The following is an 18131-nucleotide window of genomic DNA, read 5'->3' as shown; positions in this document are numbered from 1 at the left end:
TACAACGGCATTATAATTTTAGCTGTTTTGTTCTCAATACCTTTTCTCATGATCCCAAGCATAGAATTGGCCTTCTTCACTGCCGCCACACGTTGGGTCGACACTTTCATCAACCTGTCCACCACCACCCCAAGATCTCTCTCCTGATCTGTCACAGACAGCTCAGAACCCATCAGCCTATATGTGAAGTTTTGATTTTTTGCACCAATGTGCATGACTTTACACTTACTGACATTGAAACGCATCTGCCATTTTGCTGCCCATTCTGCCAGTTTGGAAAGATCCTTCTGGAGCTCCTCACAATCACGTCTGGTCTTCACCACTCAGAAAAGTTTGGTGTCGTCTGCAAGCTTTGCCACCTCACTGCTCAACCCTGTTTCCAGGTCACGTGGATTCTCATATAAAAAATATATGGATTCTCATATAAAAAAATTCCACGTGGATTCTCATATAAAAAAGCAAGAAAGCCAGCCAGCCTGTCAACAATTAAAAGCTTTTTGAAATAAAAAGGTCTTCAGTCCACACCGAAATGTTAGCAAAGAGGAAGCAGTTTTCAATCCTCTTCCCTCTTCCTGGCCACCGCCCCCTCACATCTCTTGGTGGCGGCACAGTCAAAAGGGCCCCCCAGATGATCTAAGAGCCCGGGCAGGATTGTAAGGAAGGAGGTGGTCCCTCAAATACCCCGGGCCCGAGCCGTAAAGGGCTTTAAAAGTCAAAACTAGCACCTTGAATTGGGCCCGGAACAGAACCGGCAGCCAGTATAGCTGCTGAAGCAACGGCTCAACAGAGTCAAACCGACGTGCTCCAGCCACCATACGAGCAGCTGAGTTCTGTACTAATTGTAATTTCCGGACCATCTTCAAAGGCAGTCCCACGTAGAGCGCATTGTAATAATCTAATCTAGATGTCACTAGGGCATGGGTTACTGTGGCCAGGTCCGCGCAGCTCAGGTACGGTCGCAGCTGGCGAATCAGCCGAAGCTGAGCAAAGGCTCCCCTGGCCACCGCTGCCACCTGGGACTCCAGGTGCAGCTGTGGATCCAGGAGAACCCCTAAGCTGCGGACCTGCTCCTTCAGAGGGAGTGCAACCCCATTCAGAGCAGGACGATAGTCCAGTACCCGAGCTGTATTAAAGATGAACTTATATGAATGAATGAAGGTCTTGCAATAGCTCAAGGCCTATAAAGACCTTGCACAAAGTAAGGCTGGCCTTTCCTTTGCTGCCGTTACTGCATCACAGATGTGAAACAGCAAGCAGTGGAGGGAACCCTCATCCCACAGCTCACACGAGAGGACAAACAGTCGCCCTCATGCTGAGAGCAGTTGTGTTGGGCCAGTGTGGGTTCCAACAAATCTCTGGAGGGCCAGAGGCTCATTGGAGACTGGAGGCTCCCTGAGGGCCACATTGAGAGGCCTCGAGGGCTGCAAGTGGCCCCAGGGCCGGGGTTTGGGCACCCCTGCTCTAAGGTAAGTATATTGCAGCTAGAGGGCTGAGGCTGAAGGAGAAGAGTTTACCTAAGGCCATCAGGTGTGAATTCACAGCGAAGGTGAGTTTCAAAATGGGGAAGTCCTCATTTGCCGATCAGCCTCATAACCCTAAAAGCACCATTGGTTTGGCTTTTAATCAAATCAGCACAACGACATATAAAGTAGCAGATTTGAGGTGCAATAATGTGTACATAGAAATTTGTTTATACTGTAGCTATTTAAGTATGAATCACAGATTGATGAGAACTGCAAATGCTTTTTATATAAAGACTTTTTTTTCTTAAATAGCATGCACATGGAACTGTTTTTACTTATAAACTAACGGAAAACCTTTAACTTTAATTTGGCTCTCTTTTGTTAGATACTTTGTTTGTTCTATGTTATAAATCAAGGCTTTGGTTTAAATACAGGAAGTGGAGTTCCCCTTACAGCAGTGGTACTCAAACTTTTCCGGCCAGTGGCTCCCTTGACCCCCGTGGCTGTTGGCCATGACTTCCCATCATGTTCCTGAGGGCTGGACACAGGAAGTGACATCATTAAACATGAAGTGGCCAGAAATATTAACTATATTAACTATATTAAATATAATATTTTCATGGTCTATTTTTGTTTTCCCCACCAGCTGCACATTCACAGAGCTGCAGGGGTCATGTAGTGTGTAACACAGTGCTGTAGTTTTGGGGAGAAAGTTGTGTACAATTTGTGTGTACAGTTTGTGACGTTCATCTAAAATGAACCTGGTGCTATCCTCCCTCCCACTGTTGTCACTGTGTTTTTGCAGTGTTACCGCCTGACTGAAAACCAACTTTCATTTCTGTACTAACTTTAATGAGGGAGGTTGTTGGTCAGAGACTGATGCCACAAGGATAAGGGTAGGATGCAAGCATGAGGTGATTGATGTGAGAGTGGAGGAATGAAGAAGGCATCTGGCCTGGATACCTTTAAAAGGGGATTGGACAAATTTCTGGAGAAAAAGCCCATCACAGGTTACAAGCCATGATGGGTATGTGCAACCCCCTGATTTTAGAAGTAATCTACTTCAGAATGCCAGATACAAGGAAGGGCATCAGGTTGCAGGTCTCTTGTTGTCTTATGTGCTCCCTGAGGCATCTGGTGGGCCACTCTGAGATATAGAAAACTGGACTAGATGGGCCCTTGGCCTGATCCAGTGAGGCTCTTATGTTCTTAGGAAGTTGGTGGCAGACAAGGAAAGTGAGCTTTAGCAGCAAGGAGACAGTTCAGAAGAGAGAAAATGATGACAGAGCGAGGTTGGAGGAGTAGGAAAATGAAACTGAGAGTGACAGGTTACAATAGGATGCTGAATTGTGGGAAATGGAAGCACCGAGGAGGAGAACCTCGGTGAAGTGTGAAGTAAAAATACTCTTGAGATTCTGTAGATTTAAATAAAAAACTAAAAGGGATTTCACATTCGCCCTAATATGCTGCTGTTCTTTGTAAATTTTATGGGGAAAGAGGATGTGATGATCTTATTATTGGCTAGTAGCATTCATATTTCTAGTTCACAAGTATTCAAAGCACAGCACTACATAAATAGATTCATCTACACATATTTTTTTGTTGTAGTATACACATTGACATGAAATCCAACATAGGTGTAGTCAATAGATGTAGTCTTGACATCATCTCTCATGCTTCTAGTGATGAAGATTGCATCGGAACTGCACCAGCAAGCTGAGGTATTAAACCAGGCTTTAAACCAGAACAGCTGAAGCCAGGACTGGGCTTTACATAGAATTGGCCTCATCCCTCATATGCTATTTAAAGCTAAAAACACAGTACATCTACATATGAGCTCAATTAAAGTCTGAAAGGCAGTGTTTGTGAGGTTGGTTTTCAGTCAGGCGGTAACACTGCAAAAACACAGTGACAACAGTGGGAGGGAGGATAGCACCAGGTTCATTTTAGATGAACGTCACAAACTGTACACACAAATTGTACACAACTTTCTCCCCAAAACTACAGCACTGTGTTACACACTACATGACCCCTGCAGCTCTGTGAATGTGCCCGTGCAGAAAACCACAGCATCCCAAGAGCAGCTGTGTGAGAAAATGGCTAGAAAACCAGTCATCTGTTTGGGCTCAAAATCACATCGCAACGTTGTGATTGCCAGTGAAGTCATAACCCTGACTGCACTGAAGAGCAAAATGACATCTCAGTCTGGGCTTAACTGCAGCCAGCAAGCACAGTGCCACCTTCAGTTAGAGAGACTGCCTGTCCTTGCCTTTTTTTGCAACGTTGACATTCTGTTTAAATGAGTTAGCATAAGTGGGTAAGTCTCCCCCCCCCAAACAGAAAGATAAGCTTCTTTTCATTCATTAAAAAACCCAAAACTATATTTGCAGCATGTACGTTATGTGTACTGCACGCTGTCTTTAATGTCTAAAATGACTCACACCAGGTCAGTACCAGATTGGTTTTCTGCCATTCCCAAAGAAACCAAATTGTTCAGTGCAAGAGTTTCAGAGCTTTCTTCAGTCGGTTTTCCAGTTCTGACAGTAGCTATTCATCTGGCACAGGGTGGTTGTTAGCCCCTCCCCAGATTTACGAAAGGTAGAGGTAGCTTCTTCTGGGGTAACTTGTCCATTTAAAAACTCACTGCTGTTCCTAGACCAGTCACCCGACTGTATTCCCCACCTCTGCAGTACATGTGTGTGTCTTTACTGATATTTACTTATTTGGGGTTTGCAATGCAATGTGCAACTGTATTCAGTCAGTGCTAAATTATAAGGATTTTTAAAATGACTGCTTCAGGACATAGAGGAAAGAACCTGTTTTACATATTCCGGGCCATTAATCATCAGTTTAGCAAGTCCTTCCATTACAGCAATAACAAATCGGCAGTCAGTCAAGGCATGCTCAGTTTGGGTGACCTTGTGAGCCTTTAACATGTTTACCACATAATCAGCAGGGAATTCCATTTTCAAAATACAAGACTTCTTAATCCATTAGCAACAGAGATTGGCCCAGAGCGCTGGATTTTCTGGTCACGTGTATTGAGAAATAAAAAATATTAGTATGCAGTCAGATTAATTTTCAGCCCTAGAAAAACCTCCCTCTTCCTCTCTCTCTCTCTCTGCATCCCACTCCCCCCTCCACCAAGCAGCCTTACATACAGCAGCTTCATTCAGCTGCAAGACTGAATTTTTATCATCACACCCAAAACCTGTAAGAAAGCTTTGCAGAAAACATGAGGCTTGGGGAGGGGGGGGAAGAATGCCAGTCAACCGCCAGCTCCAGAAAGGTAGAATTTCATAACTGCTAAGCCCCCTTTTCCAGATCTGCCAGTTGATTATATAATTGAGGCATGAATACAGATGTTCATAGTAATGGGAGAACAGTAAGATCTCCCCTTCACCATCTCTGCTCCCTTTTTGTTTTCATAATAGCAAAAAAAAAAAGTCATTCTCTCCCCCTCCCCATTCTATAATCAAGGCCTTTGGTGAGATTAAAAACCAAGTAAAGTAGTTTAGCTCACAGTCAAGTCCAATAAATCAGAGAAAAGAATCAAGTCCAGAGCATTTCAAAATGTAACCTTGGCAACGCAGAAAAATGCTCCAACCAAACTTAGGCTCATTTGCTTTATTCGCCGTTTCTGAAATTGGAACTGTAAAAAAGATGATGTGTACAAGGAAGGCAGCAGTAAGAAGCCGTAGATCGAAAAGGATGCAAATGACATTGTTCTCTCAGAACACATGTTTGCTCTCTGGGCCTCCAAAGACATATGCCAGGCCAGTTCTTGTGGGATGCAAATGACCACTTGAAAACCATGTCACATTTTATCACTTAAGTGTATAGCTCACTTTTCCCTTAAACTAAAGGCTCAGCAAGACAATACATTTAGAAGACTTCTACAAAATATCCAGTCCAATTAAAGCTTTAACAAAAGAAGCATTAAGACTCATCAACTTGCTAATTTATTTATTAGCAGATTTATATACCGCCTTCCCGCGGGGTAGCAAAACATGGTGCCCACGGTGGTTTGCAACACATTAAAAAAAAATACATAATAGCAAAACATGGTGCCCACGGTGGTTTGCAACACATTAAAAAAAATACATAATAAAATGTATTTTAATAAAAGCACCAAAACACAGAGCAACAGTATCAAAAAAAAAAAAATCATACAGACCTAATTGGATTGTCTCTTTTAAAAAAATTATATCCTGTCCTTCAGTGTAAAAAAAAAATTCCAAGGTGAACTTACAACAATCAAGTCTAAAAGAAAAAAAGAAAAAGAAAGCAATAACCAGCATAAAATCAGGAACAAAGAATTAGGCTACAATCCTATACACATGTACCTGGGAGTATGTTCCATTGAACTTACTTCTTGAAGAGACATCAATCTTTTAAAATAATCTTTTAAAAGAAAAATCAATCAAATTAGGTCTATGTGATTTTTTTTTGTTCTTTGATGTCAGATGCAAGGGAGGGCACCAGGATGCATGTCGCAAACTTAGGGGGGTTTGGGGTGCTCAGAGTTCTTGGTTCTCAAACCCTAAAGCCCTCAAGGCCCCCCCCCCCCGGTCCAGTAGTACTGCCACCACCCTGTATGTGCCAGTGCCTCAGTCCAGGGACACTGAGACCCTCTAGGCTTAACTGTATCCCTTGCAGGCACTGAACTTTTTCTCCAATAATAATAATAACAATAATAATAGGTATTTATATACCGCCTTTCTTGGTCTTTATTCAAGACTTTATTCAAGGCGGTTTACATAGGCAGGCTTTATTAAATCCCTATTAAATAGGGATTTTTACAATTTCGAAGAAGGTTCTTTCTTTCAAGAACCACTACATTCAAGGTGTTTCATTCCGATCTGGCTTCACATTCTGGCCTCCATCCTCCCACGCTAGGAGCAGATGGAATGGCTCGGCTTCAGCTTGTCAGCTGCTCCAAGGTCGCACGGTGCCGGTGGCCTCGAACTGGCGACTTTGTGGATGTTATCTTCAGGCAGACGGAGGCTCTACCCTCTAGACCAGACCTCCTGCCCTCCTGCCTCCTTAATTAAAGCTCCTGCCTCCTGCCTCCTGAATTAAAGCTTCAGTCCTCAAGTTACTAGACCTCAATGAGCACTTAGTAGCTTGCTGAACAGCTAGGCAGGATTCTGAACCTTTGTCCCCAACAGACAATGAAACAACTTGGTAAAAGAGATTTTAGTTTATTAAGTACATAAGGTTACATAAGGCAGCAAATGCTAGAGGCATAAACATCTAGGAAACATATCAGCAATAAAATAATAAAGTTAGCTGGCTATCTCTGTTAATACCTATCTCTCACCTGGGTCAGTTGCTCTTGTAGATCTCTTAGCTCCAGGCTACCTTTGAGGCCAGATGCCCATGGTGGACAATAGAGCTCACAGCGTGCAGGATGTTGCACCCAAAAACTCTGCCCAAGAAGCAATGGACACACCCCTTGGGGCACTTATTAGTATATTTCTTATACAAATAGTAATGAGGTGACTTCATACTTATTTAGACTGTCCAATCAGAAACTTTTGAGGACAGAACCTTCTCAGAGTGGGTCTGGTTGCTAGCCTTACCCCTCCCAACTGGAGATCCATAGCTGCATTCCATTATGCTTGATCAGGCGCCCCTCAGTATACTGAGGTGTTAAACATTCCAATGGGTTGTAATTCTTGCTGTCTGTCCTTTCTGGCCAGCAAAGGAGAGACAACAATCTTTTTGTTTGTTTACTCACATTCTTGCAGCTAGGAACTGCTAGCCACTTCTCCGTTACTGACTTAGTTTGGTTCAGGCTTCACATGCTAACCTAGGCCTAAACTTTACATATTCATGACAATGCAGGTCTCTTGTTATCTGGTGTGCTCCCTGGGGCATCTGGTGGGCTGCTGTGAGATACAGGAAGCTGGACTAGAGGGGCCTATGGCCTGATCCAGTGGGGCTGTTCTTATGTTCTTATGAACTTGAACTACTTGAACTTACTTCTGCGTAGGATTCTGCTGTTATACTGGTTAAAAATAGCAACAATTAAAACACTTTCCATCACAGATATGAACATCCGGCAGAATAAATAAGGGCTTATATACCAGGTGGACAATTCTGGGAAGAGAATTCCATCTGCTGGGAAAGGTTTCTCCCTACTCATCACAAACTTTTCTCCAGAAAAGTACAGGGGTATGCAAAGGAGAACTTGCAAAGATTACTTAAGTGTCCAGGTAGGAACTTGTATTTGTATTGGCAACCTTCAGTCTCGAAAGACTATGGTATCGCGCTCTGAAAGGTGGTTCTGGCACAGCGTCTAGTGTGGCTGAAAAGGCCAATCCGGGAGTGACAATTCCTTCCACACCGGGAGCAAGTGCAGTCTGTCCCTGGTCTGTCTCCCTGGCTATGGGCCTTCCTTCTTTGCCTCTTTGCCTCAGACTGTTGGCCAAGTGTCTCTTCAAACTGGGAAAGGCCATGCTGCACAGCCTGCCTCCAAGCGGACCGCTCAGAGGCCAGGGTTTCCTACTTGTTGAGGTCCACTCCTAAGGCCTTCAGATCCCTCTTGCAGATGTCCTTGTATCGCAGCTGTGGTCTACCTGTAGGGCGCTTTCCAGGTAGGATCATGTTGGCAGTAAGCAACCCTTCCAGCCCCTATGTCTCAAACTGTGAAGAGCTCTTCAAGTAAGCATTGGCAATTGTGCCGAGAAACAGACACTAGAAGCTAATGAGTTGTTTAAGCACAGGTGATATGTGTTCACTTTAACCTATCCTGGACTAGCACCGTAGTACCTATATTTTGAACTACCTGCAGTTTCCTAATGGTCTTTCAAGGCAACCCCACCTACAATTACTATAATCTGGAAGTTATCAGAGAATATGGATCACTGAAGTTCCAACCTCCAAAAGCTGTTGCCAATGATCTCACTGTCCAAAACATGCACACTCTCTCCTAATTCCATCTTTATTCCTTAGCAGACATCCTAAGAGTCAGCCAGAACTTTGCCCTGGAGCAGGTGACGCAAGGCTTCTTCCAATCAAGAACATGCTAATCAAGGGCCTTTGATCGGAATGCAAAGCTGTAGCACTGTGGGCCATCTGTGTGTCAGCTTCCTGCAAGGTCTTGCAAATTCAACAGCAACTTGCAAGCAAAAGTCTTCCTGAATCAAGTTCAACTGCCCAGTGACCATGCCACCTGGAAAGTCTTTTCAGATTCCTTCACTAGGAAGCTTCTCTCACCAATGACCTAAGCATGAGAACAGCCTACACCCTGCCATACCTTTTGTCCCTCAGGAACCTCTTTGATTAGGGTGCAATTGAGCCTTTGAGCCCTCCTAGAAGGACATACAGGTACCTTAATTCAATCAAGCCTAGGAAACTCCTGCAGCACACCAGAGAGACAGCCCAGATACCAACAGGAATGTTATATAGTTACCAGAGCAACTGGTCCCTTACCTCCACCAATTCACATTTCACTATGAACCTATGAAGATGCCTTATATCACATCATACATCGAAGTCCAGTACTGATTAGGCCTTTTTCACTCATTCATCAGACTTTGACCCACTCACTTTTTACAACACTCTGTGTGACAGTCAAGAGACAAATTCAAGTTTTGCTCAACTACCACTGGAAGCAGTCATCTCCTCAATGAAAAAAAATCAGGTCTTCACAAAACACCAACACTGGCTGACATTAAAAGGTTTTCCACCGAAGGGGGGCTGAGTTTTATTATACCAAATCCACTTGATGAATTGTTAATTACTTACAAGGCACAGCATGGCGATAAAGGTTATCTCTAATCGTCTGTTGCAGCTCGTGATCGGGAGAGCCTTTCTGAAACCTCTGGTTGAGATAATGTCTCAGATCTTTGTTCAGACGACTTCCTAGCAGGGGAGAAGTAAAACCACAGTTGATCAGAAAAGGGATTAACATTTCCAGCTCTACAAACATTACTATGGAATTTTTCAGCTCTTCTGAATTATGCCATTTAGTCAATACACGCTTCTTCTGGAAATGCTTAAAAATTACTAGAAATAACTTATAAATCTCATAACCCATCTCTCTTCCAGTTAATGCTAAGATCATCACCCCCTCCTAGCACATATTAGTCTGAACAAGGAAAGAAAGGAGAGAGATTATATATATATATATATATATATATATATATATATATATATATATATATATATATATATATATATATATATATATATATATATATATAAAGATGGTTGTTGCTTCTTCTCTACATCCTTAGACAAGAAACTGGGCAAAAAGCAATGCTGAGAATGAACCCAGATTAACACAACAGAAGCAATTCCAATCTTTTTTTCAGATGCAAAAGTAGACAATGGATGTTCAGTGAATGAGCATTTGCTCAGATCATGTAACAATTCAAATGCCTCACAGAAACGAGCCCAGGGTAAAGTTAAAACAATCAACTGTCATATCTCAACCTCAGGTTCCCTTTATTCATGACTGGGGAGACATGCTTTCACAGTGCCCCAGGAATTTATAAATATTTCAGTCCACATGGTTGAGTCTCCTTGCTTACATAACAAGTTATGTACAAGTCATGCAAGCTACCACCAAAGGAATAGCTGATAGATCACTCTAGACATGTTAAGGTAGATTCAGATAAACAACCAAAGTGTAACTCAAGTGGTGATTTTTTTTTGGTGCAGTTACTCAAACAAATGAATGCTCCACGTCATAGAAAAGGTGGAAAAGTGGAGCTCACCATTTCATGGAGTCTCTCTGAGATGAGAGGTGCAGAGCTGTGATCTTATTACTTGCCTTTCACAAATCCAAGCATTCACATGAACAATCTCCATACATTCAAAAACAAGTTGAGCTAGGAAAATAAGTAGATTTTCTTATTTCATATCATGTTGCGGGCCCCTAAAAGTATAATATGATAGTGACCATTTTCTGTAAATGAGACTTTGCACAGATATTATTATTATTATTATTATTAGTAGTAGTAGTAGTAGTAGTAGTAGTATTTATATATCGCTTTTCAACTAAAAGTTCACAAAGCGGTTTACAGAGAAAAATCAAATAACTAAATGGCTCCCTGTACCAAAAGGGCTCACAATCTAAAAAGATGCCAAGGAATACCAGCAGACAGCCACTAGAACAGACAGATACTGGAGTTTTAGATATGCCTACCAGGAAGATTCTGTTTCATGAGTTTCCATTAAAACTATTTTACTTCATTTCACTTGCTAACACCATGTTGAAATATTACCAGCTAGTCCAACTAGCTGTGCGACTGTGCAACTGCCCAAAAAAGTGCCACAGCAATGACTGAACCTTGTTCCCTTCCATGTGGAAGTGGCTCTCGTTTGATATCTTAAATAATGTACACAGTTCTCAGTCATGATTGGGGAGAAGCTCTGGAATCCAAATAATGTGAACAAGATTTCTTATAAATGTAACGATATAAAACAGCCCATTAATCAACAAGTACAACAATGAATAATGATACACAAAAATGAATCAGCAATCCAACCCCAAGCCACAGCTGAACATATGACAATAGCATCAGTTTGCAGTCTTCCACTAATCAAGTTTGCAAACAGTTCCTGTCATAAGCAGTCCCTTTCATTTTGTTCATTCTCTTGCTCATGTTCGCTTTCTTTCTACTTTCGTCTCTTCCCCTTTCCTGAGGTCTCTTTTCCATATAATCTCTCCCCAGGTATTTCACTTCAGCTGTCCTTCCCCAAGTATCTTTCCATCTCGCTCTTTCTTCACTTGCTCTGCATTCTATAATGCAGTGATTCCCAAACTTAACACCATGGCACCTGGGGGATCACCCAATCCAAGATGGTGGTGCCCAGGATAGCTCAGAAGTCCACCATTGAAGAAGGGCGCTATGACCACGGGAAGTTTGGGAACATCTGCTATAATGTTATATGAGCAGGTGTTACACTTAACCTTCCATCTTTATTTTTATTCAACCAAACAGACAGGCCCATCTAAAGGTTATAAGATGCTCTTGGTTAGGGATGTCAAACTGATTTAATACAGCAGGCCGAATAGCATTCATGATGCCTGCTGAGGGTCAGATGTGATGTCATTAAGTGTGAAGTGATGTCACCTGGATAAAGAGCTTCCACAAGCTGCATCTGGCCCATGGGCCTTATGTTTGTCACCCCTGCTCTAGTGTGCAATACGTGTTGAATACGTTCTAGCTTGTACTCAATTTGTGCAAGACAATGACAAGGCCTAGCAAAGCTATGCAGCATTCCTTATTAACTCCCTATCTATCCTAGAACAGAGATGTAGGACTTGTGATCCACCATGTCGAATGCAGCCAACCAGTCCTGAACTGTGGCACGCTGGGGGCTTAAAACATTTCCTGTTTCTGCAATTCCCAGCAAAGACAGGGGAGATGATTGAGAACAACAAACGGCTGGTGGGCTGTAACCAGCTTGGTGGGATGTAAATTTCTCCCAAAATCTTGGACAACTAGCAGATGCTCCTCAGCAAACAGGACAATGTGGACAGGTTTTCTTGAAGGCAGAAAACTAGAGAACAGTACACCAACTTTTGGAATATACAGAATGCAGGGTGTATTATAAAAGTTTTTTAAACGGTTTTAGACAATAGATTTTACTATTTGCTACTTGACAAAATAAGCTAGAGTAACACGCAACAAGATAATGTCAAAATCATGAAACAATGGCTTGAAAGTCAATATTTCCGTGAAAGTATTTTTAAAAAATTAAATATTAGAACATAAATACAAAGGGTATTTTTTTTCCTAGTGAGTTTCTTCCTTCTAACAGCAGGAAGAATCTCACAATAAGAGGCTGTTAGATCAACAGTGGCAAACTTTGCACGTATTAAAGGTGTGCTAAACAAAACAATGTTTTCTATTTTAGAATTTCTATTTTATGAATTTCAATTCATATCATTTTGCTCCCTAGTGACCAGGCAGGACATATAGGTTTCTTTGTAAGTCAGATTTATTACATGTTAATGAAAGGTTTGTACAAGAAGCTGAAATGTTGGGGGGGGGGGGGAAACGACACATTGTGCAGCATCAGCAGATGAGCTTTATATAGAGTATAAATCACATATGGCTTCTTCTATGTTCATAACCATATACTGGTATACTATGTTCATAACCAATAAATGAACTAGTTAGTTATTTGGTCACAGACCAGCAGGGACTTAATGTGCTGTAGTTAAAATGTGAATTTGAAACACTTAATTAAAAAAAATAAATCAAGAATCTTCTAAGGTATTCTATAGGAACATTACTCTATCAGAGACTTCTGCAACTAATCACTGCTCTGGGATTTGAAAGAGCAATTTTTATTAGTCCTGTTGAATTCCCATTAATGAGCTTCCAGCAGGGTGGAGGATCAAGCCAAAATGCTTTTCAAAAAAAATCCCAGAACAATTAAGCAGCGCTTCCCTTTGTCACACAATCATCTATTTCTAACCTTCCCAGAGTCTCATAAGAACCCAACACATTCATTCTCCAGGCACACAAAATAATTAAGCTGAAATGAAATTATTCCACTAATACAAACTCCAACAGGATTTAAGATACCCTCAGAAACCCCACTGTCACCTATTTCAGTTTAACTGTATGTCCTCCAACAATTTCCCAGTGAAAATAAATGCATTTGCTTTGAATTAAAAGAGATGGGTTGCCCTTCATAAACAGCTGCAGTCATACAAGAACGTTTTTTCCCCCTGCTGCTTATGACCAATGCTGCATGTAGATGGGACACTCTTGGATTATTATTATTATTATTATTATTATTATTATTATTATTATTATTATTATTATTATTATTAACAGTATTTATATACCGCTTTTCAACTAAAAGTTCACAAAGCGGTTTACAGAGAAAAATCAAATAACTAAATGGCTCCTTGTCCCAAAAGAGCTCACAATCTAAAAAGATGCAAAGGAATACCAGCAGGCAGCCACTAGAAGAGACACTGCTGGGGTGAGGTGGGCCAGTTACTCTCCCCTTGCTAAAAAAAGGAGCACCCACTTGAAAAAGTGCCTCTTACCCAATTAGCAGGGGTTATTAGCAGGGGTTATCCAAGCATCTTGAATGCTTATCACATAGGCATACAAAGCATGCACACAAAACAAGCATGTTCTTGTGTCATTAACATGCAGATTCTAGTCATGTGGGATCACCTCACAAAAAGTGGTTCCTATATGGCTCCAACTGAAGGGGACCTGAAGCTCCTTATGATAGGGTACAGAACAAGTTGCCATCAACATCACATTCCTATTGGGTATACCTAGATGACTTGCCAAAAAAAACATTGGAGCCCTTAATTTCAATGTTATTTATCTTCCTAAAACTGTAAAAAACATAATCAATTAGAAAACTAGCATTCTATCTGCCAGAAGACACTGATGGAGGACATGCTGAAGTACTATGGGCCAATTCAATGAACACTATTAGTCTGCACAATAATGGAAAAAGAGGTGCTGCACTTCACCTATTCAAGAAAGAGAAGGTAAGCGAGTCCAAGTCTTGTGTCACTGTTTTATCTTCTCAGCAAACTGGACTCAGAGTAATAAATTGAAAGAGCAGGGTGAGACAGGTCACTGAATTACACCAAACTATGAAATCTGAAATCTTCAGCTTAAAATTTCAATTGCTTTATACAAATTTCCCAGGTGGGAAACCCTGGCCTCTGAGCGGCCCGCCTGGAGGCAGGCTGTGCTGCATGGCCTTTCCCAGTTTGATGAAACACTTGGCCAACAGACTGGCAAAGAGGCAAAGAAGGAAGGCCCACAGCCAGGGAGACTGACCAGGGACACACTACACTTCCTCCCAATGTGGAAGGGATTGTCAGTCCCGGATTGGCCTTTTCAGTCACACTAGACGCTGTGCCAGAACCACCATCCAGAGCGCGATACCATAGCCTTTCGAGACTGAAGGTTGCCAACAAGGCTATACAAATACATTAATTATGATACTATACTACCACTCTAACAGTACCAACCTATGCATGTCTATTCAGAAGTAAGTCCCATCATATTCAATGTTAAAGCTCAAGTCCCAAGGGAGCATGTATAGGTTTGAAGCCTAAATGAGGGAGGTATGGTTTAATGTCTCCCAACAGCACAACCTCTTCACCTGAAAACCAGGATTCTCTCTGTCTTTTTCATTTCCAGGACACTGTTCTAATGTGAACAGTGGGAAAACTACTCCAAAGACTACTCTGTTCACAGTGATCCATTAGTCACCACTGCAAATGGAGGCATGGAGAATAAACATGAGTTGACAATCCACACATGGGCTATGTTTTGCATGCTAGAGGTTGTCAGTTTGATTTCTAGCACTGGTAGTCAACTACTTTCCAGCAAGGGGGTTTGAATGATGTACAATTTAATAATGATTTAAATGATGCAGAATCTGGATGTATGCAACCATTCAATTACTTCAGCTGTGGTATCTCTAGGGGGGTGCCGGCCACATCGGGGGACATGTACTGTCCAAAATTTTTAAAATCTTGGTATTATTATTATTATTATTATTAACAGTATTTATACACCGCTTTTCAACTAAAAGTTCACAAAGCGGTTTACAGAGAAAAATCAAATAACTTATGGCTCCCTATCCCAAAATGGCTCACAATCTAAAAGGATGCAAAAGAACACCAGCAGACAGTCACTAGAAAAGACACTGCTGTACAATGCTAAGGAATGTTTTCTGTGAGGAAAAAAAACCTGTTTGACACACCACGGTTCCACTGACCAATCTCTAGTGTTTAGCATCATTCAAATTCAAGACGGATATAGACATAAATGAGACGGACCTAAGTGAATGAATGAATAGAATGAATAGAATCCTTTATTGGCATATAAAACACACAAACAAATCTTCAACTATATACAATTGGTCAATCGGTCAGCCAGGTAGCAAATCGACTTCTTGATTACGTAGCTCAATGAGCTGATATAGGAAAGTTGCCACAGTATCTGTTATTTCCACCAGAGTCACTTAGGAGGTAGCATATTTTTGACATACCTAAGTGGAATTCTCCACAAACTCCTAATCTCTTTCCACAGTGCAAACCAAAGATGTCCAATCCAACTTTTACACAATTCACAGTGACTCAGGAATTGTGTTTCAATTTATTTCAGAATTCAATCTCTATGCTAGATCTAGACGCAACTGAAAGGATTTATGTCTGAGAGAACACTAGTGACTAGGCTCAACAAGTTCAATATTATTTTTGTCTGCTTTTTAGGGCAAGGCAAACTGAGATTCAACTGATACTATACAGTCTGGAACATTCACAGTAATTACTGCAGCTGTCTGGAGCTTTCTCCACCCTCCTTTCATTTATCCTCTACGGCACAGATAATCTGGGTGGTAAACTATATTCTGAAGAAGAGGAATGCTGTTTGTGCGGGGTTAGGTCAAGGCCAGAGTACAATGGGCTGTGACCTACATTAGGGTTCTGCAGATGGATGAGTTTGTTCACTAGCATTATGCTCCCTGTATAAACTAACAGCTCTCAAAGCTTGTCTGCAAAGTAAATGGCTTGATTTTTTAAAGAGCTGGCTTTGTAGTGTAGGGCTAAACTGAGTTTTGACACTGATTCTTATGAAAAGCAGCAGCTGCCATCTGGGGGGGGGGTCCTCAGGGCACTTCATCAAGCATTAATCAATTGCCTGGTTTAGGAAGGTATCAAACCCAGGCGCGAGAGCACACACCCTTCTCACTTTTTTGTGTGTTTCAGGACAAAAATTAAGGCATTGAAGTTCTGGTCAAAGAAAGAACACACACACTAACTAGATCAGCCATTTGCAGTTGCAATGAGTAAGATTTGACGCTTACATTGACGGAGTTTATAAAAGGTTAATGTTTGGAGGGCAGGTGGCTGAGCACCTACAAATAGCAGTCCTTTTTTTTTTTTTAATGAAAAATGGCAGCCTAAAAAATTATACAAAAACCACAGTATCTTAAATATTCTGATACAAAAGCTGTTGGCACTCTTCACTTGAAGTGCTGCATAATTTCCTGGGTGAACCAAAGTTGTCTTGGGACTAGAGTGTTGGGCTGAGTATGAATGTCAAAGAGTCAGGCAAAAATGTCTGCTTAATCATGATGCTAATTTAATTGATTTGGGTAAACCATTGATTTGGCTGTGATATACTTCCATGTGCATTCTCCAAGGCGATACCCTGTGGCTGATTTTAAGAAAGCAAGAGCATACAGGAAAAGCATCCATCTTCCAGGTGCCAAGACACTTGGAACCCAAACCAGCATCTTGAATATGATCCAGGAGGTTATTAGAAGCCAGTACAGAACTTCCCAGCCCTGTTGGCACTCGAGATAAGGCTGGCTTGAAAACCAAGAGCTGCAACCGGGGCAAAAAGCAATTGTCTTCAAGACTAACTTCACTTAACTGCCTTTGTTTGGTTTGATTACACTTGCAGCTTGATTTGCTTCCAAATAGCTCGGGGAGCCTGGTCTCCACCTGCATTGCAAAGTGGTGGTGGAGTGGAAAGCAACACTTGTAAGTAGGCAACACAATATTTGAGTGCTCTTTCATATAAATACTTCCTGTGCATAAAAAAACCAAGCAAACCCTAGAATGCCAGGGGGCAAGTTTTTATACCAGCCCAGACCTTCCTGTACTAGTCTTCTCTACAGAAAGATTCTTTTTCCCATTAGCGAATATTCAAAAAAGCAATTTTGTTTTTCAAATCTGCAGTCCTTTGCATACTGAGTCCACCCCTCCATCTCAGGATTCTTCCATTTCAACACCACATTCTTTTGCCAGATCTGCAGAACACACCTGAGCGAGGTAGAAGACGATGATATTGTATCTTTGAGATTCTGCACGGGCTTCTAGGATCCGCTTCATTATAATGCAATTTGCACAAAAGCAAGAAATGTTCTGATGGAATGCAGGAAAAAAAATGCACTTCCTGTATGAGGAAGTGACACTCTAGAAATGTCTGTCTTAAGAATTTCTAAGAATAAGGTTTATGGAGATATAAAAAGCTTCATATTAGTGCATCAGATAGGCGAAAGGTCCCCATTCTACAGCCTGCGACTACAGCTGGCCCACCAAAATATTTTGAATGATTGGCTGAACCCCATGGCTCTATAATTACGTGTTGTTCTTCACCCTCCCATCATGTATCTCCATCATTTCTGCAGGATGAAACAACTGCTAGGCTGGGATGCTGTCATGGAGAGCTCAGCTGAAAAAAAAGAACAGGCAGCAAGCAGCAGCAAATATTGCTAATGTCTTTTTCCTGTGACAGCTCTTTAAGAGTTAGGTACAAAATGTACATATGGTTTTCTGGAACAAACCTGCTCCAGTCTACCATGAGAGCAAGACTGAATGATGTGGCTCGAGCTGCTGAAAGTTAGGGGATCCCTGGCATAAACCATTGATAGCACAAGACACAATCACAGTATCCAAAACAGCAACGTCTAAATCGGTTTTCAGACCGCCGAACACGAAGGCAACATTTCTAGCATATCACTAATCCCAGAAGCTGTTACGCAAATGATAACATTTTGTGCTATGCTATTTTATTTTGCTCTATCCCGGCCTTCCAGCTGCAGCCCAAAAGTGATTATAAGTAATGGGGCTATAAAAGCCATTCAATAATTAGAACATTCACTGGCCATATGCCAACAGTGACAAAAGAGAGTGATTTA

General features: G+C 41.6%; 1 protein-coding gene across 14 annotated transcripts in view; it reads right to left on the bottom strand.

Moving 5' to 3' along the window:
* Positions 1 to 18131, bottom strand: part of MAGI1 (membrane associated guanylate kinase, WW and PDZ domain containing 1) — a 584211-nt gene that overhangs the window by 267156 nt on the left and 298924 nt on the right. For all 14 annotated transcript variants that reach the window (XM_066618525.1, XM_066618529.1, XM_066618534.1 and 11 more), the window contains exon 2: positions 9219 to 9335. In XM_066618525.1, the coding sequence (XP_066474622.1) occupies positions 9219 to 9335 (117 nt within the window). The remainder of the gene's footprint in view (positions 1 to 9218; positions 9336 to 18131) is intronic.

The sequence above is a fragment of the Tiliqua scincoides genome, chromosome 2 (assembly GCF_035046505.1).
Source record: "Tiliqua scincoides isolate rTilSci1 chromosome 2, rTilSci1.hap2, whole genome shotgun sequence".
NCBI classification, from domain to species: domain Eukaryota; kingdom Metazoa; phylum Chordata; class Lepidosauria; order Squamata; family Scincidae; genus Tiliqua; species Tiliqua scincoides.
Note: the sequence above shows the minus strand (reverse complement) of the source record. Positions and strands in the feature narration are given on the sequence as shown.